The 18,156-nt window shown below is 38.0% G+C and overlaps 1 protein-coding gene across 5 annotated transcripts in view; it reads right to left on the bottom strand.

The window, feature by feature from the left end:
• The window catches only part of PMS1 (PMS1 homolog 1, mismatch repair system component), a 49,178-nt gene extending 31,071 nt beyond the window's left edge, over positions 1–18,107 (bottom strand). For 2 of the 5 annotated variants that reach the window (XR_003257855.1, XM_026091705.1), the window contains exons 1-6: positions 17,913–18,106; positions 17,289–17,353; positions 15,835–15,988; positions 13,267–13,449; positions 10,984–11,086; positions 9,103–9,266 (exon numbers count right to left, since the gene is read on the bottom strand). Coding sequence is in view for 4 of the 5 variants with exons in the window: in XM_026091705.1 (XP_025947490.1) it covers positions 9,103–9,266; positions 10,984–11,086; positions 13,267–13,449; positions 15,835–15,969 (585 nt within the window). In the remaining variant the exon portion in view is untranslated. Of the gene's footprint in view, positions 1–9,102; positions 9,267–10,983; positions 11,087–13,266; positions 13,450–15,834; positions 15,989–17,288; positions 17,354–17,912 lie in introns of all 5 variants that reach the window. The other 3 variants (XM_026091706.1, XM_026091704.1, XM_026091703.1) reach the window with 3 other exon arrangements.
• Positions 18,108–18,156: the final 49 nt, after the last annotated feature.

Below are 18,156 nucleotides of genomic sequence, written 5' to 3'. Positions count from 1 at the left end.
GTGATGCCACAGGTACAGATATAAATCTTAGCTGCTGATTAATGCAAGGTTGTTATTACACTGCTTGACCTGCTGAATGGCTGATACACATGACTAAAAAGATCACTTCGGTAAACTGCTTTTAAGAAAGCTGTGGAACATGAGAACTGATTAAATGCAATCTTGGTAAAAGTGGATACTGTTAATAAGTACAGGGAATATTTTTTTAATTAGCATGTTATTTATCAAATACTAATATTAGAAACTACAGACAAAATTTTAGGAACTAGTTACCACCATAGGTTAAATTAAAGCCCACATGGAAGAGGCCAGTCAGTTCCTAAATTTCTATACTAAGTAAACACAGTATAGATTGTGTATTCGTTTGTAAGCCTGACTGTATATTTTGAAAGAACAACACAGGAATATCCGGTAATCTAAAGAAAATCATTTTCTAGATTCTCCAGATGTATCAACAGGCTTAAAAGAAAAAACAAATAAAAGCTACTATGAGACAATGCCCCTTCCATTTCATTTGTTTTAGAAAATGTCAGTTTCCATGTGGTTCCTGCAATACTCTATTTTTTAACCTTGATTATACCCTTAAGTTAAGCTAAAAATACAGACACACACACCCATATTTTTTTTTTAGGTCATATAAACCTGGTGTCCAGGATGAGCCAAGGAAGAACCTGACTCTAGTCAGTATGATGACACTGCAAAAACAGCCTACTCAAAGATATATTATTACATACGACCCATCTTAGGTTTTGCTGGAGCTAGCCAAATATACCCATCTCCCTCCCCACTTCATTGAAGGGGATTACATTAACGAGATCTTATAAGAAGTTGTACCATATATAAAATCTATTTCACATATACAGAAGACAAGTACGTGTGTGTGTGTGTGTGTGTGTGTGTGTGTGTGTATCATTCCCCGTCTAGGATATAGGCATACACATATTTTATGCTGCCAACACAGACAGAAGAAAGCTCTTAATTAGAGCTGGGGACAGGATGCTGTTTCTGACTGTTCCCAGTTCAGTGCAAGGGTGTCTCTGAGTTAAACATATCCCTTCAGTTTACCTCACTACATAATGGTAGTAACACAACCAAGCTTTCTTGGCACATCAAGATTTTCAGGTGAAAGGTAACATGTTATTAATACCTTACTTTTACTATGCAAAGAATGACTTTTTTCTTTTTTATTCTGTGATAATCACTGTTTTAGTTATCCTGTAATAAAGTTTGAAGGTGTAAAACTCCAGCGGTGCAAAGCACTGTATGTGAACTGGAGATTGGAAACGTAACCTATCATAGCTCTGTAAGAAGGCGTATGTCAAAGTCTCTCTAACCRTTCTGTTTCACGCCACCCTGGCATCTGAGATCTCGCTTCGGTGAGCTAACTCTTCRGGCCAGGACGGTTCTTAGCTCTCCTGACTTCAAACCTGATAGTATATCGGGCTCCAAGGTAACTGAAAAGACCACTGCCTACCTGTTAAGAGGAGATTCAAACTGGAACAAAACCAGGCAGCAAAATCATAAGTTTGAATTCAGGAAAAAGGGAAACAAAGAGAAATCTTCTTGTACAATGTATATAATGTCTTTGGCTTACGATACACAGACACTTAGCTGCAAGGGCAGGCCTGTTCACTGCAGTGGAAGAACAGCTATCAGCTAAGACCAAAAAGACTCCAAGACAAAGTCTTAATAACCACATTATTTAAAATCCCAGCTTTGAAAAGCATCAATACTGTTCTATTTGCTCCAAACCATAACTGGTGCCTTGTTTTAGAATCAATAGTAAGTTATCTTACTAAATGACAGCCCTTGCATAACCTTCCCTTGAAAATAGAAATCATGGCAGTATTGCAATTTAGCTTAAAGAAAAATAATGCAACTGTACATAACCGTAACTATTTTCCCCGAATATTTTATATTGGCCTCTGAGGAATCCGTTGTCTCATCCACTTTATAAGCGAGGGGGACACAACTGTCAGCGGAGGGATGGAATAGAGCAACTCAAGGCACTGGGTTTTCCTTTGTCAGATGCACTCGCCACACGTATCTCTGCAGGCCTCAGGCATGACAGCTAAGAAAGCGATTTGCTCTGGGAAAGGCTGAAGGACAGTCATTTTCCACAGCACTGTTCATCCTACGAATTCTGAAGTATTTCCTGCTTTAGTTAATGCCTACTGCACTGGCAATAGCTTTCTCAGGTTTCCCTTTAGCGACACCAGAGCACCCTCCCAGTGGAAAGGCATCTTCGAGCATCGTGCAGTGGAGCACTGCTTGGCAGCAGGAGTCAGGAGCTGGAAGATAAGCGATGAGAGGAACGAAGGGATATTACAGGAGCCAAGGACCTTCCTGTTGTAACATCTCTTCGGAGGCTTTGGAGAGTTACAAACATGATAGAGAGAACTGTCAGGTTTTCAACTGCTCTAACCACGCCAGTTCAGCTGTGGATAGTCAGAGAAATTCCACTTCCATAACAGAAAAAATCATTACATCATTACAGTGAATTCTATTTAAAAAAAAGGGGGGGGGCTTAAAAGCCTTTTGTAAAGTAGTGGTTAACAAAAGCAAGAGAGACTATGACAAAGTATATTGCTAACAAAGAGGCAAAACTCCCAGAAAGTTTTGGAAGCATCCTTCTTCTGCTAACCTTTCTTAAGCACACAAAGTGAATCTGAAAGCCGTTCAGGAGCTAAAGGCACATCTTGGATACTGCAACATACGCTGCATATTTGAAACAGTAATTGTTTTGAGATTTCAGACATATATGGTGCTGTCATTTGAAAAGTGTGATGGATGAGAAACTGGAAACCTCAAGGAATTAGTAATAGGATATAAAGTATTTCACCTCTAGGTCACCAGTTCAAATTCAGCCAGGTTGGTAGTGACCAAAAGCCGTTACCATCTGGCAGCTGTTCACTGGCTGATGTAAACTGAGTTGAGGGTCTCAGTGCATTTCCTAGTGGACAGGTGTCCACATCACAGAAAACACCATAATTAACTCTCTGTTTGGCTTTCTCAGCAAAGCCACTGAACAGCAAGTGGAAGTAAAGACTGAACTATGCTCCAGGTCAGCATGAAGGCATGTTGGTTGAAGAACACTGCAGATTCTTAACCATAATTTCCCTTTATGGGACACAGATTAGGGAGGGACTTAATTTATCATCATTGCACTCCTGTTTTGTATCATCATCAACACAAATGGAGTAGCCCTTCCAACTCAGGAAAGAGGTTACGTGCTGCTATTTCTGCTCAATGCAGTTTTTTTTTTTTTTAAACATGCAGCTATAACAACAATTGGAAGCATAATGAATGGATTCAAAAATAAAGTATTATAATTCAATTATTAAAAACAGTAAGTTTACCTTACCAGTAAGTTCTAGCTACTCCATCTCAAAAAGCACTTATTATAGAGGACTCGGAGACAGAAAACAAACTGTTGTTGGACAAACAGATACAGATTGTAGAAGGCTGAGATTATTCAACTTTGGAAATAAGAGGAAACTTAAAAAAWAWATATATATATATATATAGCAGAGAATCAAGTGACATTTCTTCAAAAGGAACTAGAATGGTAAATCACTGAAACCAAACAGGATAAGGCACTAGATTCCTGCAAAAAAGGCTGTTTCCAAATATTAAATAAAATGTTTCTTCTTAATTATTTGAATTACCATTTCCCCACATGGTACATAATTAGGCTCATCGCTTYGCGGCATCCTTGAGGCCAACACCAACCAAAAATGCAAAGCGGGTTTCGGCAAGAATACCATTCACAGTTACAATAGCAGCTCTAAAATGGATTGCTTGCACCCAGAAGCTCTAATTCATGTTTCTCTCAAGATACAGTAAATAGTTCGAGACAGAGAACTGTGTGAGGCTTCAGAATACTATGCATGAAAAACAAGAAAGCTTTTCCCTTACACAGATTTTTCTAAAAAAGAACTGGAAAATGTATTGAGTCTACTTACAGCCCACCTGTGCCTAGTGCAAGATGTGGGAGCAGTTGTGTACGGTACCATCTAAACCACCTTTTGCCATAACTTGTTCAAGCCCTACTGTATCTGCCATTGTTAGAACAGGTACAGTTACTGTGTGTAATCTGAAACACCTCTCTCATTTTGGTGTTTGTGGAATTCAGGCAACTAAACAGAATTAAAGCAATTTCATATCATCAGTCTTTCAACATACAACGGCATTTCTTGAACACTGGTATCTGTTCATACAAATGTTCACCATGCTTATAAGGCTGAGCCAAGGACTGTTGATGTTAAACAGGAAAGAATATGGAAACTGTCATTCCAGGGAAAAGCCCTCCAGCACCTAGTGTAAAAAACAGCCAGAGCTCAGAGGTGGCTAGAATGTGGCATTTTGGGCTGAAGAATTCGACGCTGTTTAAACAGTAGCTGACTTTGGAATGTTCTTAGCACTCCTTCAGATAATGTTAACTTTAAATAAACTTGCTGAATACTCATGTAAATTATTTCCATTTGGCTGTCTCATTATTCAATATGCTTTCAAGGAACATGGTGATGAAAGAAGAAAAATACCTCTTTCTAACATAACCATACTGGCAAGAGGATCAACATTATCAGTATTCAAAGAATGTCTTGGCAGGATAAACCTTCATAAAAAGAAGGAGCACTAGCTAATCCAAGTTGTCAAAATAGCAATAGTACTTCAAGGGTTGATCTGCAAAGTGATTCATTATTTATTGCTAATACAAACAAAACATTGTGAGTAGAAACAAAAGTAATTCAGTATTTCCTATCTCAGAAATTTACTGACAAAAGGTACACTATAAATGAACCCTAAGACAACTGATAAAAGGACATACATTTTTCTTACTTACTAGAAAACAACCAAAGGCAGGAAGAGCATCATGGTTCTTCATAGAAAAAAAACCCTGACATTTAATGGTAATATATTCATACAAACTAACACAGATATGAAATATGGTATAACAGCAAGAATGATTTCCAGAACCTGTAGAAGCAGCAAGAAGCACACCATAAAAAAAAAAAAAAAGTGGTGGAAATAAAACATGCAATGCATTGTGGACCCTAAAAATGCATATACATTCAACAGCTCAATAAGAAGCCAGATTTTCTAAAATTAGTTTCTGCTAGAATCAGACAACCATTTTCAACATGCCTAACCTCAAACTTTTATGAAAGTTTTGCCCTCATTATATATATTCTTCCTCAGTAAAACTAGAACTATGCATTCCTTCACACTCCTTTCATTTCTTTTAAAATGCAGGACTTAGAAGAAGGATTTTTTTWAAAAAAGTACTGGTTTTGTCACTTATTTTCAAGGTTTCTTTGAAATATACTGTATTGTGCTATCCTTACTACTCTTTCGACCCATCTTTCCATGTCTTGCACTACCTCATCTCTGCTACCTTCTTGCTCTTTTAAGCCTTGGAACCTGATCCTGATGTGTATCTTCTTCCATTGCAACAGAAAGTATTGGCTCAGCCTCAAGAATCTGGGATTCTAGGAACTCCTTTGAATGATTGGCCATATAATTTTTTTTTAACTAATATATAAGTCATGAGCTCCATGAAAAACACAGCTGTTCTCAGAACTCGATTCATTCTCCTAGTACATTTCAAACAGAAATGTAACAACAAAAAAAAAGGGAAAGAAAAAAGGAAAAATCACAGGCAATACTATTCAGYAGAGTACAGTTCTAGCACAAATACACTGTAGGATCACCATAGGAGAAATGCCTTCTGATCTGAAATAATAATTTAGTGACAATAATGTTTAGCATATGAAAGAAAAAAAATTAATGACTATTCATGTCCTTTGATATTACGGTAAAACAGATGCATGTAGACCTGCTGAAAGTTGTTATGCATTGGAATTACAGAATTTTAAATTTCTTAAAAAATACAACTCAATAAGTAACTTTTATTTTGGAAGGAAAGACAACAGCAGTAGAAATACAGGAATCTGTGTTCAGAGCTTTAAAACATTTTACAGACTATTTTAAAACATTTACACATACATAGACTACACTTTCTGTAGGATTTTAGTCCTTGATTTTTCCAGATCAGCAATAGCTACTGAGCGACCTCTTGTGTCAAAACGTGTCTGAGCAGTGTTGTTTTTTTTTAAATAAATTAAATGAACATATAAACTGGCAGTGTAAAATGAAGAGCCTAAAATTAGCACCATTCTACCACTACAGTGAATAAATACAGACTGCAGACAGCATTTGTATTGATTTGTTTTACCAGACGAGCCTACCCAAACTGTGTATTAATGAATTCACCCATGAAGCCAAAAGGATAGGTAATCTTCATATCTTTCTAGAAACTGGAAACTGTTTGGGTTGTAATATGGATGTTTTTCTTCCAAAGCTGGGTTGAGACTATTACCTGAAATGAGGTTCAAGTAGCTATTAAATGAGACAGGTTTTCAATTACTACTACCTTCTCATTAGGTAGGTAGTGCCAGTTCAAGCAATCTTGTTTTCTTCTTGTCCTTGTTCTGTATCAGAGACTCATTTTAAATGCACGCAATATCCTCTGACCAAGAGATTACTAGTCTGAAGGAACATCACGCATGTGAGCAGATAACACCAATTCTTATTATGTTCTTGAGTTCTTTGCTTACATGATCAAYGACTTTCAGCTATCTCTGCTTCTCTGTAAACCATAATGTATATATGTCTTGACCATTGTTCTCCCCACCTTAAGGTTTTTCTTTCTTTCAACTTGCTGAGCTTACCCAGACTTCAGAGTGCAACTTCACTGTTAAAAAATATTCTAAAATGTCATCTTTTTAACAGAATGTTTTCATGTGTGTTGAGTTATTCTGGCAACAAAATACCCTCATAATGAATTTTACCACCATTATCTCCCACAGAACCAACAGAGTTTAAAGCACATTGGTTGTGTTCCTTCTTGTTCATCAGCAAAAGGATAAGTTGGTAAGACATAGCCATTTCTTTCTCTGTGCATTTACTTTAGCTTTCACTGGGCTTTAGAACACACGAAGAGCGTAACAGTGATTTTGCAGACTCAGACCATTGCTCAAAAGGCTGCATATCAGTGAAAGAACCATACTCTTGAGCCACAGAATGAATTTATAAAGCTGTTCTATCTATTTTACTTTGTCACTTGAGCACAGCCAACACCAAAACCAACGTGCAATAGCTACTCTTGTGCTTCTCTCCATGCCGTATTTTCAGTAAGTAGTGTGAAAGAGAGATGTGATCAGCTTCCTGCATATATTTCTACTGTATTAAAATAAATATAGAAAAAAAGAAAAACAAGACGTAATAGTCTAAACAAATCAAAAGAGGATGAAATCAAAATGTCATTAAATATCAGTTACAACTTGTCTGTAGTAATCTCACTGCTGCAGCCCTTTTCCTCATTCCTCTTCCCCCCCAAATCACTGCTTTCTTACCTAGCAATCACATTCCCAAGCCTCTCTCCCAGCACCCAGAGACGTCAACAGGAATTTCCAAACAGTCTGGAAAGGATCACACAGGTACTGTAACCAAACATGCATAGATGTCTAGTGCAGAAAGGCCAACTGAGAAACTCCTGCATGAACCACAATAAACAAGATATTTCCCAATACACCATATCAAACTTAAGATCTGTAATAGAAGATAACAAGCTACAGTTGCCGCAGAAGGGGAGAAAAACGTCAGTAGAAGAAACCGGCAATGCATTGTACTAAGCTCTTGCAGTAGCCAAGGACATTAAATGAAAGCTGCAGCTTAATCACAAAATAATTATACCACATCCTTGAGAATGAGCAAAAACCACCAATAAAAGATGAAATTATTTTTATGAACCTATAGTTAAGACCAATACTGTAAAGCACTGCTAGATATGTCAGGGAGATTAATGCAACCTAAGAAGTGCACACCTCCAAGATCTTTGGTTTCAAACTTTCTGTAGTCTCAAATGAAAGACTGAAAGCAGTTATACTTACTCAGTTTCAGAGTACTAATTCTATAGCCACAGGGCTGACTTTTTGCTTTTTTGCAATATCTATATTTGGATATTTAAAAATACATACATATATATAATCAGAGCATGTTAAACAACCCTAGAAGAGGATGAAAGAATTGTTTTCTTCTCAAGAAAGCAGAGTCAATCATTGTTTCCACTGGAAGGGAACTGAAGCACGAATGTTTAGTTAATGAAGAGTCTAATTGATCAAAATTGTTCCAGAAACTGGGAAAATAGCAAAATTAACATAGTATTTTAGAACAGAAAAAGAATTGCTGAGGGATCTGTCCACAAAATGTCACCCTCTACTTTGTGGCAAAATGGAAAGTCATTAGCATAATTTTCCCCTCACATGTGTCAAAAGTCAGGAGTAGAGCCAACAGAATTAGCTACGTTAAACTGGGCTCAGGGAAAGGAGAATGGCTCAATGTGATATTTCTGTAGCTGTGTTGTAAGATTACTGTTCAGTATCCTGTGAAGTCAAAGCAGCCTCCAAGTAGCCTCTTAATTTGTACTCCCAAGTCTAAATAAATAACAACTAGCTCAACTAAAACTTGTTGTTATAACGTATGTTACTCTTACTTAAACCAATGTAGCAAACTGTTTTGAATTTTTTAAACTTTTTTAAATGAAGCCATCATTGTRTATTGTGCTCCGATGACTCAGCATACAATAAACTACCTGCATGCGCTATAGTGTCTATCCAGGTAAGGAAAGCCAAATAACATTTTCAAGAGTTTATTCAATTAGCTTAGGTTAACACTTGATCAGCCCCTTAGGCCTAATAAGATCCCACTACTTTGTTCTGTAGAACACCAACATCTTTAGTAACTACAGGCATGTAGAATAATTTTTACACTTCACATATCTAACCTAGTATCTGTTGGAGCAAATCAAAAGGCAGATCTGAGTCTCTTCTGAGTTTTAGAAGCTTAGGGTCAAGACCTGTAACCATCATAGGTATACGCATTTATGGAGGGAAGAATGAAGTGGAAGTCCAAAAGAAACCTATGATAACAGAAAAGTCCTAGGAATGACAAGTTTTATGTAATAAAGCACTGGTGAACTGCATAAATTCATCAGAAACTGAATCTTATGATAGCTGATACAGAAAAATTCACTATTACCTTATTATGTGTAAAGATTATCCGCAGGTCTGGTTTTATGATGCCATAGGCTATCAGAAGATCTTGGATTTTTTTCAGCTCCTCCTTACATTTTTTAGTTGTTGAGTAAAACTGTTTTCTTACAGGAAGATTCTTAAACAACTTTAGGACTGTTACTGTAGTACCTGCAAGCAGGTGGTAAAAAACGAGCAGAGTTAACATTGAAAGCATACCACTGACTGGATATAAAGGAAACTATTTTTTACTGGAAGAGACCTGTCTGTATACAGCTGCACACAGACAATCCCAAATAACACTAAATTAAATTACATTAGCATGAAGACAAAAATATACTAAGTTAGCAGTCATCTTCCCAAAATACATACTAATAAACCTCACAAGCTCCAACCTCCATCCTTTTAGTTATGATTGCATCGTGAAGCTTTTTTCTGTACATACTGACAGTAGTAAGAATCAGCCACTAAATAAAGCTAAAGACTCTTTTGGTGCATATTAAGTTAACTTTCATTCCCGAAATGAGTAACAGACCAGAACACAACCAGATATATCAGGAGGCAGGGGAATACAGAGCCTCATTAAAGCCCTTCACTATTATTTGCATAGAGACCTGAAAGGCCAGACACCTCTGTTCAAGGCGTAGTATATAATCTGTAGAAGAGAATGACTCTACCAATACAATCATACAAATTCTTAGACTAAAAGGACATTGCAAAGTATTAAATAGACACCACAAAATTCATTTTTCAATAGCAGTCAACCATCCCACAGCTTTGACAAAACCATGTCAATGAGACTCAACCTCCAGAACAGGCCTTCCAGCTGTGGAAAATGCTACAACCTAAATCTAAAAGAATTTCTCTGGTCAAAACTGGATGTCCAGATCCCACGTTGTGGAGTTTTCAGATTCAACTCTTTCTTCAGTACCTGTCCACTGACTAGCTCCAGGCAGCTAGCCTCTGACTGAATGGCTCCCTACTGCCAGCTAGTAGAGGAAGAGAGACAAGTCTGGTAGCAGGGCTCCACTTTGCCCACACAAAACACAGCGTGGCCAGCCATGGTGTTGAATGGGCACAGAATATTGGCAAGCAGTGGTAGCTTCTATGGCTCAGCTAGGAGGTACTAAGGGTGAGAACAGATGCAACTTTAAACTGCTTCCCCAGAAGCACGCTCTAGTAACAAGGAAGGAATAAACAGTATTTTTTGGGAACGCGCAACTGCTGAAATGCGAATGCAAGGATACAGTGGTCTTTAACAGTCCTCTCTGGGCAAGAATTAGCTGAACGGAGCACGGAGTAGAGGAAATGCTACCCCAAACCTGCACCAAGTCTGAAAAACCAAGGCCAAAGCTGAGGTGAGGAGAGCCTGTTATTTTTTACATAAACAGGTAGCAGGAATTTCTAGTGCACACACCCTTCCCTGAAGGTTACAAAGAACTGTGACTTTCTGGGTCCTACAGGCACACTATTTCCAGCAACTCCCTCTCATATAGCATGGTAATTCTTCCTCCTTTAAGCAAGGATTTTGCTCTGCGCAGAAACATTATTTTAGCCCTGAACAAATCTTTTATATATCTAAAGAGTAAGTCTGCCTGGACCTGCAGCACAGAATTTATATAGCTTTTATTTGAGCTCTGCCAGCTTGAGGGAGAGAGTCAGAGAAGTAGAAACTAGTACAATTACCATCTAAAGCAACTTCCAAGATACATTATTTCTTATGCTAATATGTCCTCAGTTGACGGACATAAGGCAAGAAATGTTTACAGCTACTAAGATTTCATACTCAGGCTTCAAGTAGAGAACAGGTATTTCAACATCAAATGGAGCCGCAAAGAAACATTAAATACTTGTTTCGCAATGCAAAACTGCAATAACGATATCCTACCTTGCCCAAGATGGGAAGGCTTTTGAGAAGTTATATGCCCACTGCTATCCAAAACATACTGAGTACTGAAGTCATCAAGAGCTGTCTTTGTTGTGATCAAAACCTATAAAGAATAAAAAAAAAAATCCATGTTAATCAAAGATTCACAAAGTTTCAAAATGGGCTCATATAAGCTTTGCTGCCATTCTCAACATCAACTTATTTTAGCTATAGCAATTATATTTAATGAGTTTATAAAATATTTCTTCCACTGGTGTTGCTTACAGTCACAGACACCTTCTGCATTATATCTGATTTTTCCAACCATTCAACTAAAAGCCACACATTTCTATTACAATACTACATAAAGCATAGCTAGCCTTAATATCGAAAACACACACACTTCTGTATTTTCTATTCTAAACACTGTTCATTTAAACAACTAAATCAATTGATATTTTTGCATTTTTGTCCTTCATGAGAGAAGATACAATATGACAACTCTTTTAATTCACGTTGGATTCCACACACATAACAACTATTATCAAACAAACAGTATGTTATCTTTCCACACCCACCATATCTAGCAATCAGTCATGGTATGTTTTGTAAGCTATGCAGGTAATACACAGATCAGCTTTAGCAAGACCAAACACACACCAGGAGTTTAATAAAACTGCAACTCCCTGATATTAATATTCTGATATCTAATATATCTAGATATTCTAATATCTGATATATCAGATATTAATATTCTGAATGATAAAGCCACTATAACCATCTGAAAGGACATAAAGGTTATCATTCATACAGAGCTTTAGGATATTTTGGTTTATTTTCATTTCCCATATGAATAATTCTGAGTTCAACCATGCCTCTGAAGAGAAAAAACAGTAATTGATTAATTGGCAATGACAATATTACAGACCCAGTTAAGGGCCAATAGCATAGTACCTCTTAACTGAAACTACAGGGGGGCAATTTACATAGACAGAATGCAACTAAGGCCAGGAGTGTTTAATTAACATACTTTAATTCTTGGATCAGTAATTAACACCTATTAAAGTACACAGCACACTCAGGCCACCTCCCCTCTCTTATGAAATGTACCACAGAGCCGATTAGCTGCTCAGAAGAGATGGCATCCTGCTTGCAACTCATCAGAACGAACCCCTGATCAAGGTCTGTCATCATCTGTCAAAACAGCAATGCTTCTAAAAGCATCCTTCTTTGGAAATCTCCGTCCAAACACAYAGGCCAGTCCTGCGCAGGGTAACGTGAACGTAGCCCAAGGTAGCACGGAGTCGAGCACTCCCACCCTCTAGCATCTCTCCCGACCATGACAGTTCCAAGCAGATGCAGATATCACTATCTTGTTGCAGGATTGAATCCGCCAGAGACTTAGAAAGCAGAACCCAAAACTTGGCTGTGACACAGCATGGAGACCGAAAGGCAGAGTGCAGMGGAACATGTAGATGCTGCGCTCTAAACGGTTTGATCATCTTTTAAGTCACTTTTGAACCAACTTAAAAGGTTAGCAAGTTAATTCCTAAATATCCACACACTGTCACAGTCAGCCCTGTAACACCAACATATGGATCAGACTCAGGACAGGGAGCAGGTTCCTGTTTACTCATAAGGAGAACAATATGTTTGTGCAACAGCAGTTACGTACTTGTCAAGGAGCAATATGGAGCCCAGCAAGATCCCATGACTGCTGATCACCTAGATAACATCAAGGCAGAAACCCTCACTGAAACTGGAGCTGTGGGGACCATCAGTTCTCTGAAGAGACAGTCCTCTGAAGTGATTTCTGCTGGCCCTCTCCTCTTCTTTCTCATTTTGATTTAGCTTAATTCAAGCAGCAAACTCGACCACTCTCTTGCACATTATCCTTTCTGATAGACAAAATCACAAAGGATAAGCCACTGTTGTAAGGAACCAACTCTCTATACCCTGATACAAAAGAAAAGGACAAGGAAACACTAAGTAGTCTGACCTGCTCTGATGGAAGGAAGGAAATACAGCATCACCAACTACCAAACCAATGCGACAGAAAGGCAGGACTGATCCTAACAAGAAATCCACATTGCTTTCTAACCATATCACATGACTTCTAGGTGGAAAAAAAGGCAGCACACACAAAACAAACTGTTCAGGAAACATACCCCTAACAGTATGCCAGATCAATTTAATGTCTTTGCACTTATATTTTGATATAATTTGCACGTGCGTGCACACACACACACACACCCCGACAACAAAACAACACAAAAGATCTGACACATTTACAGGAACTCTCACCTCCGATATACAGCAAATTGATCCCAAAGCTTCCCCACGGAAACCGTATGTTGTCAAGCTTTCAAGGTCCTCAGAAGAGCTTATTTTTGAGGTGTAGTGTTTAATTGCCATAACTGGAACATCAGCAACCTTGATTCCATTGCCGTTGTCTCTCACTTCTACTTTGTCAAACCCATAGTTCTCCTAAAAGAGGACAAAAACATATTGATCACTAAAACAGCAACCTAAATGAATTAAGATACAAGTTTGAAACAGCTGAGGGTCCAGCCTGTAGACATCAGCGTAGAAGTGAGAATTTTGCTTATTTGGAGAAACTGAACAACCAGAAAATGTCTCAGTTAAAAAAATATATGTACATGTTAAGATTGTAGTGATGGTTTCTCTAGTTAAATTATATAATTTATACCCTGCAGTTTGGAAACAACACAATTCCAATTTTCAGTTTTACCCTATATATGTTTGTGGAAGTAATTTAACTACCTTGCARCTTGTAAAACTTAAACTCAAAAAACGATCTATGGCTGGAAAACTAAAGACTGTCCATTCTTTTTCCACCTCTCTTACCTGTTTGGCATTGATTTTTTCAAATCACAAATGCAACCCTGCATCCTTTAAAGTCAGTGGGCCATAACTTACAAAATTTTGAAGGAGAGCATTTAGAAAAAAACATATTTGAGTCTTTTTTTCTTTCCTGATTAGGCTGGAGGGAAACTGGATATTTGGGGCAGGGCTGGGGAGGTGTTCAGAAGAAGGAAGACATTTCTACATTTATATTCTACCCATATTTTTACTTAAGAAATATCAAGAACATGAAGTCAGTTCTTCCTGCTTATTTGTTAGAGGGCTCCTCCAAACTTGGACTTGGAACCAATCCAGAGTTAATGAGATTGTTGAGTTCTATTATGCAGTCAATCTTACTTAAATTTCACTCAACAAAAATAACATTTTAATATAAAAATATTCTTATCACAAGAAATTCCCAGAAAAAGAATCCACTGTTTCACAATATTATTTAGTATAGCTGTGCATGTTGCAGGTTTTCTTCTCTACCCTAGTACTCACTGAATAATAATCAGCAAATCTCATTTAGTCATTGACAACCGGAGTAAAGTCAAGTAACATATTATTTATTTGTTTTAGAAATACAGCTATTTGGATTGGGCTGAACTGACAAGGAGTAACATTAGTGCAGATGATTTATGCAACAGACTGCGGTCAAAATTGCTCTTCGGTTGATTTGGGACCTCTCTCTATGGAAAGAGCCATTTATTGCACTGTGAAACTCGCACTGGGTAGAATTCAGCAAGGTTCAGTATTGTCATCCCAGTAAAAAAGACAAGGTCTGTTCTAACAATTACTGAAGGCTCCAAAACCTGTGGGCTTCCATCAATTACGGAGCAGCTGACAAAAGCAGTTTCTGATACTTTTATCCCCCAAACTGCACATATACTACTCACTTTGGAGTTACTCATGGAGCAAGATATTATGCAGTCTAAGTATTGGGAAGACACAGGCCATCACAGATCATTGTGAAGACACAGTACCTTCAGTTCAGATAAGGCAAATAACAAATAAGCATCTTCCTCAGCAGCCGCAGGAAACCATACTCAGATGGAAACTGCTTGAGACTCATACAGAAAAGACAGCAGTGATATTTGTGGCTTGGACATGGACAAAGGAACAAGTAGAAATTAGACTACTCTCTCAATTACAAGTATTAACTAAATGAGTCTAACATTTATTTTTTTGACTGGAAACTTGAGAATAGCTTATACATTCACTGTTATTTGTAGAAAAAGAAATGGACTGCATTTCTGGATACATCTATTTATACACATTGTAACAACACAATTTCTTAGTAAGCAGGAGATAATGTTATTATGCAGTTGTTGACAAAATACTGCAAAACCAGAAATACTAATGGAAGGAAGAGAAGCTGATCGGTTTGTTATTTTCCAAATTTAGGGGAAAAACACTTTTTTTTTTTTAAATTATAGTCAGTATTTTCTTGTTTCAGAAAGCATCCTTGAGTGATATGCCAACTTTTTTTTGTAATATCTTATAAAACTGAAATGTTAATAGTAGCCGGAGCACATCATGTTGATTAGGGCGCATATGATGATTTATATTACAAAAATGTCCAGCATGGATATCATAAACTTTTTCCACAGTTTCCATTTTCATCTTCTTGCCAGTATTTTATAGTGAGAACCAGCTATACCAGTCTAGCAGTGAAACAGAAGTCCAACATCTTTTAAAATAAGCTATCAGTCAGAAAAAGTAAATTGTAAGTAAGAGAAGAAGTATTAAAGAAGTTAGCATTTTTTTCTGAAGATGCATTCAGCACAAATATGCCTTACAGTCCCAGTGGAGCCTTGAAAAACATTAAGGGGGACTGATCTTGGACCATTTTTATCTGAGGTTAAAATACATATATATAAATGATATCAAACCCCTCCACAAAACTACTATGCCCTAAAAAATAYGCTGACAGTGGAACAATTTCCCCTGCATCTTATATGACATCCAATTTCTGTAATAAGTGTAAGGGTAAGAGAGAGGACTTACCAGTTTAACATCAACACTTGTGGCACTGGCATCCAAGGAATTTTCTATCAGCTCCTTTACTACGCTGACAACTGATGTAATCACCTGAGAACTTGAAAGGAGACGAATAGTTTCTGCTGACAACTGTTTCATCATGGAATTAGGATCAGAGAAGCTGCACAGAAAGATAATAGAAAAAGAATGTAAAAAGCACATTACAAAGACACATTTTAAAAGAACTGTTTTTCAGTGACTTTTAAATAAATACATTATAGCTACAGAGTACATTTTTCAAGATACACTAGGATCCAGCTTTCACTGAAGTCAATGGACGTTGACTTGTGTAAGAAACAAACAGTACGTGGAGCTCTAGACTAGAAAATATTATTTTATGCAGACTAAACTTCTACGAAAAAAATATAAGGTAGCATGCCAGGTAGCAGGCTCCAGGCTGTGGCTTCAGATGATGGGGGGAGAAAGAGCATTACCAGACAGCTCTTTACACCTCAGGACTGATACAAGCATGATGTTCCTCTCTGCCCTGCGAGGAAGGCTTCTTCTCCCCACAACAACCCTCTGTACTGTGACAGGCAGAATAGCTGCATTTACACCAAAAGGCCAGTGACCCTGCAGTCCTGGTTTTCTGATCAGTCCAGTCCAAGCGATCTGTTGGCGAGTACTGTGGCTGGCCCCGGACTGCACACTCCGCATCCTTCCATAGGACATGAGCATTTGCGGAGGATGGAGCAAACCCATATTTCCGCCTGTTGACACAGTTGGCACACGGCAAGGGTGTGCGTGGCAAGGGGGGCAGCCAACACCACAGAGCACAACTATCCTGCAGGGTACATGGAGCTGATACAACAATTATAGGACACTTTTCCACACTGACATCCTTCTAAAGAGTGTCACTCTAAACATGGAGGACTAAACAAAAAATGCAGTTACTTGGAAAAAAACCCCACCACAATACTTTGAAGCAGCAGCAGAATCAGAACTTTTCTATGAGCAGCTACAAATCGATTTATACTTATTTACATTTCAAAAGAAATTCGCCTTTCAGATGTGGTTACAAGATCTGACAAAGTGTTTTTTCACCAAACAAAGCAGAAAAGGAACATGGGAAGATGAGTGGTTGTTGAGGAAACATCAATATAAATCATTTTCAGAAAAGCAAGTTTCCTCATGCAATCAACATGATATAGGACTCCTGTTTGAACTGTTTTACGATTTACTAATGACAAATTGGAGCTGGATATTGTTATTAAAGAAAACTGACTAAGACAAGGGAGGATCTTAAAGCAGAAAAGCTGCACATTGCAAAGACAATTTTTCTATGAGGTGTCACTGATGCAAGTGTTTTGGGAGAGAGGGAACAGCTCTGTGATCCCTCCTCTCCCCCTGGACCCAAAGCATCATACACAGTGCTGTCCACTATTCACCACATCAAAGAGTGAAAATAAGTGTAGTCATACATGCGTGTTTGTCCAAATCTCAGAAGTACTGAGGCATCCTTTTAGTAAAGCTCCTGGGGCTCACCCTGTCAAAAAAAAGAAAAAAAAAAAGTGATAGGCACACAGTCTGCTAGAAGCAGGGTCCTCCATGCAAGCAATGCAAACACAGTGTACTCAGTACTCTGCCAAACTGGATCTTACATCTCCTGCACCTTGCAATGGAATATATTACAAAATGTAAGTGTTTGTTTACAAAGATTAATTTAAAATATCTAGAGGGTGCAGAGCCAAAAGTGAAGATTAAACAGTATGATGGGTTTTTAGGTTTGCCTGGGTTTCAGGGAGGGAGGTACCTGTGGTACTTGCTACCTGTGGACGTGCACTCAAACCCTGTCTACTTTTAGCCAGAAGAAACACTTTTCAGCCCGAGCCACACAGCAACCACAATTCTTTGCTGCCTGAATATATTATAACCTGTAATCAGTAGGAGGRCTTAATATTTTCTGTGTTTTAGGAGTGTCACTTATGTATTTTTTACCCTTCCAGATGAAGACAGGTATTGTGGCAATAGGCACTCTCTAAAGAGGTGTAGCATTACATAGTTAGGTAAACTGTGATTAAAAAAAAAATCTTTTAAGCCCTCACAGTTATATATTTTAAATCCTGCCAGTTACAGCTGCAGCCTCACAGATTTCTGTAGCAGCAGTCAAACTCCGTTTCAACAGCCACTGCTCTTAAGAGTTCCCCGGAACATGCATTCACATGAATTTTCAGTTGTATAAGAAAAAAAAAAAGAGGAAAACTGTGAATAAAATCTTCTGAGATTGACCCGTGAATTCACGTAAAAACACACGAACGGTCCCTAACTCCCAGCCGCGCCTACCGTTAG

The sequence above is a fragment of the Apteryx rowi genome, unplaced genomic scaffold, assembly GCF_003343035.1.
Source record: "Apteryx rowi isolate R43461 unplaced genomic scaffold, aptRow1 scaffold_92, whole genome shotgun sequence".
Taxonomy (NCBI): domain Eukaryota; kingdom Metazoa; phylum Chordata; class Aves; order Apterygiformes; family Apterygidae; genus Apteryx; species Apteryx rowi.
This window is presented reverse-complemented; position numbering and strand designations above follow the sequence as displayed.